Source organism: Ctenopharyngodon idella, chromosome 14, assembly GCF_019924925.1.
Source record: "Ctenopharyngodon idella isolate HZGC_01 chromosome 14, HZGC01, whole genome shotgun sequence".
Taxonomy (NCBI): domain Eukaryota; kingdom Metazoa; phylum Chordata; class Actinopteri; order Cypriniformes; family Xenocyprididae; genus Ctenopharyngodon; species Ctenopharyngodon idella.
This window is the reverse complement of record NC_067233.1, coordinates 21,087,443-21,097,195: the sequence shown is the minus strand read 5'-3', so window position 1 is coordinate 21,097,195 and position 9,753 is coordinate 21,087,443. Positions and strand designations below refer to the sequence as shown.

The window sequence follows — 9,753 nt, the reverse complement described above, 5'->3', positions numbered from 1 at the left end:
CACGTCGGCGTTCCCAGTCGTCATGAACGTTGCACATGAAGCCATTAAGGCAGACCCTAGGCATTTGAGACTGGCTTCAAGTCTATAGGACACACCACTAATTTCAGTGCGAGCAGCTGATATCTCTGCAGTGGTATCAAGTCTAGAAGTCTCAGAGCTGGTCCCACTGTCGGTTGCACTCCCGTTTACGTTAATGGCCAGCCCATGAGTCCACTCCAGAGCCCTCTTCAGCCCATGAGTCCACTCCAGAGCCCGCACCAGCTCATGAGTCCGCTCCAGAGCCCGCTCCAACCCATGAGTCCGCTCCAGTGCTCGCTCTAGCCCATGAGTCCATTCCAGAACCCGCTCCAGCCCATGAGTCCACTCCAGAGTCTGCTTCAGCCCATGAGTCCGCTCCAGCCCATGAGCCCACTCCAGCCCATGACTCCACTCCAGCCATGAGTCCGCTCCAGAGCCCGCTTCAACCCATGAGTCCACTCCAGAGCCCGCATCAACCAATGAGTCCACTCCAGAGACCGCTTCAGCCCATGAGTCCGCTCCAGCCCATGACTCCACTCCAGCCATGAGTCCGCTCCAGAGCCCGCTTCAACCCATGAGTCCACTCCAGAGCCCGCATCAACCAATGAGTCCACTCCAGAGACCGCTTCAGCCCATGAGTCCGCTCCAGCCCATGACTCCGCTCCAGAGCCCGCTCCAGCCCATGAATCCTCTTTGGAGCCCACTCCAGCCCATGAGTCCACTCCATCCCTTGACTCCATTCCAGAACCCGATCCAGCCCATGACTCCACTCCAGCCCATGACTCCACTCCAGCCATGAGTCCGCTCCAGAGCCCGCTTCAACCCATGAGTCCACTCCAGAGCCCGCATCAACCAATGAGTCCACTCCAGAGACCGCTTCAGCCCATGAGTCCGCTCCAGCCCATGACTCCGCTCCAGAGCCCGCTCCAGCCCATGAATCCTCTTTGGAGCCCACTCCAGCCCATGAGTCCACTCCATCCCTTGACTCCATTCCAGAACCCGATCCAGCCCATGACTCCACTCCAGCCCATGAGTCCACTCCAGAGCCCTCTTCAGCCCATGAGTCCACTCCAGAGCCCGCTCCAACCCATGAGTCCGCTCCAGTGCTCGCTCTAGCCCATGAGTCCATTCCAGAACCCGCTCCAGCCCATGAGTCCACTCCAGAGTCTGCTTCAGCCCATGAGTCCGCTCCAGCCCATGAGCCCACTCCATCCCATGAGTCCATTCCAGAACCCAATCCAGCCCATGAGTCCACTCCAGCCCATGACTCCACTCCAGCCATGAGTCCGCTCCAGAGCCCGCTTCAACCCATGAGTCCACTCCAGAGCCCGCATCAACCCATGAGTCCACTCCAGAGACCGCTTCAGCCCATGAGTCCGCTCCAGCCCATGACTCCGCTCCAGAGCCCGCTCCAGCCATGAGTCTGCTCCAGAGCCCACTCCAGCCCATGAATCCTCTTTGGAGCCCACTCCAGCCCATGAGTCCACTCCATCCCTTGACTCCATTCCAGAACCCGATCCAGCCCATGACTCCACTCCAGCCCATGAGTCCACTCCAGAGCCCGCTTCAACCCATGAGTCCACTCCAGAGCCCACGCCAGCCCATGACTCCACTCCAGAGCCCACTCCAGCCCATGAGTCCACTCCAGAGTCCGCCTCAGCCCATAAGACCACTCCAGAACCCACTTCAGCCCATGAGTCTGCTCCAGAACCCACTTCAGCCCATGAGTCTGCTCCAGAACCCACTTCAGCCCATGAGTCTGCTCCAGAGCCCGCTCCAGCCTATGAGTCCGCTCTAGATCCCACTCCAGCCCATGAGTCCACTCCAGCTCATGAGTCCAATCCAGAGCCCGCTCCAGCCCATGAGTCCGCTCCAGTGCCCACTCCATCCCATGAGTCCATTCCAGAACCCACTCCATCCCATGAGTCCATTCCAGAACCTGCTCCAGCCCATGAGTCCATTCCAGAACTCGCTCCAGCCCATGAGTCCGCTCCAGAGCCCGCTCCAGCCATGAGTCCACTCCAGAGCCCACTCCAGCCCATGAGTCCGCTCCAGAGCCTGCTCCAGCCATGAGTCCACTCCAGAGCCTGCTCCAGCCATGAGTCCACTCCAGAGCCTGCTCCAGCCATGAGTCCACTCCAAAACGCGCTTCAGCCCATAGTCCACTCCAGGATCCCGCTCCTGCCCCAGAGCCCAGTCCTGTGACCTGTGAACTTCCTGTCTGTTCTGACACGACCACTGAGGTTGTCCCCGAGTTTCCTGTCTGGCCTGATGTGACCCCAGAGGTCGTTCCTGAACTGCCTGTCTGCCTCGACGCGGCCACGGAGGTTGTTTATGAACTTTCAGCCAGCACTGAGATGACCCCAGAGGTCAACCCTGCCGGTCCTGTTATGACCATGGAGGACACCCTTGAGCTCCCTGTTGGGTTTTACATGGTGCCTGAGGCCAACGCTAACCTCTCTGTGCTCTATGTTTCAGTTATGATCAGCTGTGGTGGTCTCCAGTTCCACCCGATCTGCCCTGGGGGTCTTCGGCTCCGCCGTGGTTGTCATCGGCTTCCGCCTGCTATACATGGTGGTTCCCAGTTATGACTTGGTGGACTTCAGCCCCGCCTGCTCCGTCACGGTGGTCTGCGCTGTTGTGATTGTCTTCTGCTCCGCTGTGGGGGTCTCCAGCATTGCTGAGGTGGTCTTCAATCCAGCTTACGCTGCCTTGGCCACCTGTCCAGCCTGCGCTGCTTTGGTCTTCTGCTCAGCCTGCTTCACCCTGGCCTCCTGCACTATCTCCATCTCCAGTCTGTTTGTTTGTGTATGACCTTTTGCCTGGATGTGGATTACGATTGTGGATTACCCTTTTAATAAATATTATATTTGGATCCTCAACCTTCGTGTCTCGGAGCAGTACAGGACAATTTTTTTTATTTTAAAATTGTGCATTTCATTTCACTTTAATTTCAAATAAAAATTAAAATCTTTTTAATACGTGTTTTATTTTGATTTTAAAATGATTTTAATTTTACATTTTCAGAATTTAATTTATTATTAGGTTGTCAGTTTGTGAATGAAACCCTGCTGTAAATCATCATGTGTGATTATGTCTTAGTCACACATGGGTGGTTGTAGTAATTGCACAACGCAGGAGAATCCAAACAAACACTTCTTTATTAATCCACAAGGGTGATTTATTAATCCACAGGAGAAAACTAACACACAACCACATGAAATAAAGACGATACCAGACAATGAACTGAGGAAACTAAGAGTTTAAATACACAGGGAGACACAATGATTGACAGGTGAACATAATCAGTAACCAAAGGAACAAACGGGACTAATTAGGACTAAACTGAACCACCAGAAACACACACATAGGAACAAAAAGACAACTAAACTAAACATAATCCTGACAGTCTTAATATGATTCATGAAATAAAAAATAAAACAGAGTTGTAGAGTTGTAGAGTTGAAGAGTGTAAAGTTCAACATCCAAGAACAAAATTGAACAAGATACAAATCTAATTCAAAACTACATTCTCAGTGTTTTGCAAAACTTTGACCTTCATCAAGAAGAAACTCTAGCAAACAAAGCTTTTATAAACTTATGCATCCTTACAATGTTACAAACGATTCAAACATTGAAAAAGTTGTGTGTTTACTGACAATCTTTCAGATGATTGTTCAACATGATTCAGAAATACTGCAGATTTACAGCAGAACAAAGTTCAGTGACGAGAACAAAGACACACATTTGAAAAAGAAACATTCTTTTGATGGTTTTTAGCCTGGTGACTTCAGGGATACTGTATGAAAACAAATGTGTGTGTGTTTATCATTCACTGCTTTATGGTTACAAGCACTAAAACCAAAGTCCTGCGTGTCCAACAGCGCTTGAGAGCGTTTCATTCAGTCGCTGCATTCTGTGATCACTTACAAAATCAGAATAATGTGTGTCAGTCGGTCGATTTCCTGTGACTCTGTGAGGATCGTCTGTTTACTCACTGGAGGAAATAAGGTGCAGTCAGGTGATGCATAACAGGCTTTATGGCTGCTGTGTGACACAATCACAGGGTTTTTCATTAATGTTTGATAATGGAGCTGATCTGACTGAACATGAATGACAGAACTGGAGACACTGCAGATTGTGTGAAACCACCAGCATCTACAACATGACTGTAAAACAAACATGACTCCGCTGGTATAATTATGTGGAGAATAAAGATATGAAGTTATGAACAAACATTCTTCCGGTAACATTAATAGAACGTTCGTTCAGAGTTATCTGGTCTTTAATAATGTTCTCAAAACGTTAGCACAAAAACATTATTTATACATCATTCATGGAATGTTTTTTTACTGAAATGTTTTAGTTGGACGTTCATCTAACGTTTTTTAAATGTTTCAGAACGTTCAGACAACATGCAAAAGCAACATTCCCATAAATTTTTCAGAACGATAAACTGAAATGTTCCGTTAACATTCGCATAACCAAGAAAAAATGTTTTAAAAATGTTTAAAAAAAAAAAAAAACTGGACGTTTTGGACGTTCAGAGAACATTCAGAAATGACAGTTTCATAACGTAATGAGAACGTTAGAAAAACGTTTTAAGAACATTTTTCTAGCTGGGCAGCTAATCTGCTGATTAAGATATTATAAACATTAACATCATGGTTTTTAGTAAAGTTGCTTTGAGACCATGTATAATATATATATATATATATATATATGAATATATGTGAAAATACATGTATATAAATGTGAAAAGCGTTATATGAATAAAGCTGACTTGATAAAGGCTGTGATAAAAATAAAAAAAACTACATGCATGTGTGGCGGACGGGACGCGCTGATGTCACCGGAACGGGGCGGGGTTGTGGCGGTGACGTCAGCGCGGGGCGCGGCGGCTTTATGTGAGGGAAGACTTGTGCAGGACCTCAGAGCGCGCGTGCACGTGAGCGTGTGAGAAACTTTCGCTGTTGTGTGTTTGTTTGTGTGTGTGTGTGAGTGTGAGTGATTCTCCGGATGATTTCTCTTCATAAAAAGTTTTTCCTCATGGATCCGATCGACAGGTAAGACTGTTGACGCTCACGTGTTGATTATGAGGATTAGAACAGGATGAACCACGAGAATGATTCGTTTCCTTGTTATTGTGTGATTATAATCTTTTAAAGAGCATCACAGAAATGAGGTAAATAAAAATACAGTTCAGCTTAATAATGTCTCAAAAGTTTCATCTGTCAGATTCTGTTTCAAATCCAGCGTCATGTTTCTTCTGTAGAAAGACAAACATAAATAGTGATGAAAGCCAAAATATTAAATGCCGTGGATGAATATTTACTGAGTAATCCACTATTTTTTTTTTACCTGAGATTTAAAGCTAAATTGCAGGTGGGAGAAATGAGTTCAGAAAGATGACTTTATTTTTACACAGAGATTGGGAGGTTTATTAGTAAATTCATTTGACTTTATTTAATCCTTGTTGAATTATGGAGGCAGTTCACAATCGGCGAGACGCACTTCTCATGTTGGCATGCCTGTAACTCAAAAAGTAACTAAGATATCTCAGCATGTTTAGATATTTTGGTATCTTCAGTTTAAAGGCCCTGTATGGTTCAATTACAGATTTATGGAGATCTTAATGCGGCTCCTTGAGTAAACTGGTAAATTGTACACATTTTCAGTGGTCAAAAACCAAATGTGGGTCACTTTTCAAACAGCTGATACGTTTTTCTTTTAAAGAGGAATTATTTATTTCTATCAAAACTACTGTATAGAACATTCCTGTCTGAGTTCCATAAATTTTTTTGCACATTTGGTTTTTGACCACTGAAAATGTGTACAAGAGTGCCTTTTCCCCATTTTTGAACTGTCACCGTTGTCATATAATGAAACAAAGATTGATAAAGTCACAGATTTTACTACTGGATTTAAAAATTAAAATAATGATGCTCCAAATCTCAGGTGAAAATTGTCATTCTGACCGTTCTCTACAAAACAGTGGATTACTCGGTAAATAAACATCTGTGACATTTAATATTTCCAAAATTTGGTTGATTTGACACAGAACGACCCATACAAAGTTGGAACTTTGGTAAATCTTAATTATGACATCATGTAAAGTCACGAGTATTGTATACAAAGTCATAATTCTGATATTAAAAGTTGAAACTATGAGATAAAATGTTGATATTATTACTTTCTATGTCATGCTTGTGACTTTATGTGATACTTATGATTTTTTAAGTCACAGTTTTGACTTTCCATCTCATAAATATAATTTACAAAAGCATGATTTTTTTCTTATGTGGCAGAATGGGCTTCCATAGTGATATCTTGACTTGATGAGTCTTGACTGACGGGCTTTCTTTAGGTTTTATATGATGTGACAGATTTCATATATTCATAATTCTTACAATTATGAGTTTGACCAGGACATGAGTGCTTTTAAAGTTCTCTTTCATAAGCATGAATGGTGTTGACATATAAACATGCTGTTGTTTGTGTTTCTTTTCAGAGGCATGTGAGCGTGTGTTTGCTGTCAGGCTGAAGTCGCTTTGGGTCGTTTTGATGGCCGCCGTTATCTTCGCTCTACTCTGTTTTTTCCCTTCGGTCATCCCGCGAGCCACCCTGGCCCCGCCCACCGACAGCACGCTCCGCCTGCCCGACATCATCATCATCGGCGTGAGGAAGGGCGGAACGCGCGCTCTCATTGAGATGCTGAGCCTTCACAGTGACGTGGTCGCCGCTCAGAACGAGGTTCACTTCTTCGACTGGGACAGTCACTACCAGCGCGGCACGGATTGGTACATCTCTCAGATGCCGTACGCGCGGCCGGGTCAGCTGACGGTGGAGAAGACCCCGGCGTACTTTACCTCCAGCCGGGTCCCCGAGCGCATCCTGCAAACGCAGCCCGACGCGCGGCTGCTGCTGATCGTCCGGGAGCCAACGGAGCGCTTGCTGTCGGATTACACGCAGGTCTTCCACAACCGCCTGGAGAAGCGCAAGCGCCAGCAAACCCTGGAGACGCTGCTGATGCGTAACGGAGAACTCAACCTGGACTACAAGGCCTTGAACCGAAGCCTGTACCATGTGCACCTGCGGCGCTGGCTCGACGTGTTTCCCAGGAGCCGCATGCATCTGGTGGACGGCGACGCGCTCATTCGAGACCCACTGCCGGAGATGAAGAAGGTGGAGGAGTTTCTCCAGCTGGAGCCGCAGATAAACGCCTCCAACTTCTACTTCAACCAAACCAAAGGTTTCTACTGTCTGCGCAACCACCGGCGCGAGCGATGCCTGCACCATTCCAAAGGTCGCAAACATCCTCACGTGGCACCGGAAATCCTGCAGAAACTCTACGACTACTTCCGCGAACCCAACCAGAAGTTCTTCCAGCTGGCCGGAAGGACATTTGACTGGAAGTGAGAAAAAAAAAGTTGAATAAGCTGAAGTCCTGAATGCATAAATATATTAAACAGATCACACTCCTGAAATAACTGGAACATCAGTGACGCCGGGTCAGTGTGTTCGGCTTCAAGCACCACATTTACAGTGTGATGAAGCCCAAGACTTTCAAACTAGAACATGTTATATTCTCATGAAAGTTTATGAAGACAGCTTTTTTGAATCGTTCACTGCAAAAATGATGTTCTTCCTCAGTGTTTCTGCCTTTATTTCCAGTACAAATATCTAAACATTCTTAAATCAAGGTACATTTACTGGAGAAGAAAAATGACTGAAGATATTAAGTCTTGTTTAATGAAAAACAGAAACAAATATCAGGAAAAAAATCTTGCTTTTCTTTTGAATTATTTATTTTTCTGTCCCCATTGACGGATATTTGATCTTGTTTTAAGCACAAACTCACTTCGTTCAGTAAACAAACTTAATATCTTCAGTCATTCTCTTCTCCAGTAAATGTATCTTGATTTAAGAATGTTTAGATATTTGTGTTGAAAATTTATATATATATATATATATATATATATAAGAAAGTCATATTTTGCAGTGTTCACATTGAGATCAGGATGTGAATTGAGTCTGTTTTGATTCTGTGTTGACTAAAGTATTTCAGAGCTGTTAATAAACGTATTCAGATATATGGATATATGCATGTGAAATAAATCTATTTTATATATATTTTATACACACAATATTGAACAATATACTGTTTTCACAGCTGCTAATTTGTTGATTGTGTGTCTTTATATCTGTCACAATTATAGAAATGTTTCTCATTAATTTCATCTCATAGTCTATGTATTCTGTTTATTTCTTGTTTTTTTTTATATGAAGGAATCGTTCATTAATAAAGTTATTTTTGATATGATCTGGTGTACTGTGGTTTCCAGTCTTTTGCTTGTGTGTGTGTGCATTAAGTGAGTGTTAGTTTAGGAAATTCTGATCATATTCGTGTGATGGAGAGTTTGCTGGTCTGTCTTTCGTTTTCTGTGTCTGTGATCATAACATGCCGTTCTCTGAGCTGTTGTGTACAGTGAGCAAAAGCGTAACATGAGAACAACACATAGTTCTGCACTGTTATCTCTGTGAGCGTGCCTGTGTGTGTGAGTGTGTGAGAGTGTGTGATGAACTGAACTCTGCTCGTGAAAACATTATTTAGTTGCTGCAGTGCCGTCAGTTTAATGCAGTGTTTTATTGGCAGGACTGATCAGATTCTTTGGCTCTTCTGGTCTTGTTGGTCTTTTTTCATGTGTTACTTCTCGTCAGCAATTGTGCAACAGTTATTCAGAAATATCGTCTGCATGTGTTTTGAATCCGATGTCAGATCCCGTGACGTTTTTATATTCCGTGGTATTTTGTGTTTGATGTGTTTTTCCTGTGATCAGTCCAGATGAATAAGATTTGCATCTTTACATGATTCACTGTCCATAAACTTGTTCAGTTTGAAGCTCACAGCTGAGATACATTAGTTACCATTGTTCTGTGTGTGTGTGTGTGTGTGTGTGTGTGTGAGACTGAGCATGCTCAGACACACCACAAACGCAGTCATCATCACAGTGACATCAGCAGCTCTGGATGAATGCGGTTTTCCTGCTCATGTTTGTCATCAGGGATCGTTCAGGACATGCTTCCTAAAGCCGCTATCACATGATTCAGCATTAAACACACTCACTGCATTTACACACACATTTATTCATGCATCCAAACACATTTAAACACATTTGATTCCCGTATAGACATTTTTTTGCTTCATTTTGGTTTCATAAAATCATAAAATTACAGATACCACTGAATATCATCATTAACTATATACATAAACAAGTCTTCCCTCCAAGGTGAAAAAAAGTACACTTCCATAATGTACTTAAAGCGTTAGTTCACCCAAAAATGAAAATTCTGTCATTAATTGCTCTCCCTCATGTCGTTCCACACCCGTAAGACCTTCGTTCATCTTCAGAACACAAATTAAGATATTTTTGATGAAATCAGAGAGGTTTATGACTCGTCCATAGACAGCAATATAACAACCACTCGGTGATTCATAACATTAAGGTTGAGCCACTGCAGTCACATGACTGTTTTAACGATTTCTTTAGTACCTTTTTCCTGACCTTGAAAGTGTTGATTATATTGCTGTCTATGGACGAGTCATATACCTCTCGGATTTCATCAAAAATATCTTAATTCAATTCAATTCAATTCACATTTATTTGTATAGCGCTTTTCACAATACATATCGTTTCAAAGCAGCTTCACAGAGAATGCATGTCAACATTACAA

The 9,753-nt window shown here is 44.0% G+C and overlaps 1 protein-coding gene across 1 annotated transcript; it reads left to right on the top strand.

Annotated features, from left to right (window-relative positions):
* The first annotated feature begins 4,859 nt into the window (after positions 1–4,859).
* On the top strand, positions 4,860–8,341 carry hs3st1 (heparan sulfate (glucosamine) 3-O-sulfotransferase 1). Its single transcript, XM_051860439.1, has 2 exons — positions 4,860–5,084; positions 6,530–8,341. Exon 2 carries the CDS (start codon positions 6,583–6,585, stop codon positions 7,435–7,437), a length of 855 nt encoding a protein of 284 aa, XP_051716399.1. The 5' UTR covers positions 4,860–5,084; positions 6,530–6,582; the 3' UTR covers positions 7,438–8,341.
* Positions 8,342–9,753: the final 1,412 nt, after the last annotated feature.

Excerpts from the sequence above, each read along its gene's own strand:
- hs3st1 (XM_051860439.1), top strand. The coding sequence starts at position 6,583 with ATGGCCGCCGTTATCTTCGCTCTACTCTGTTTTTTCCCTTCGGTCATC.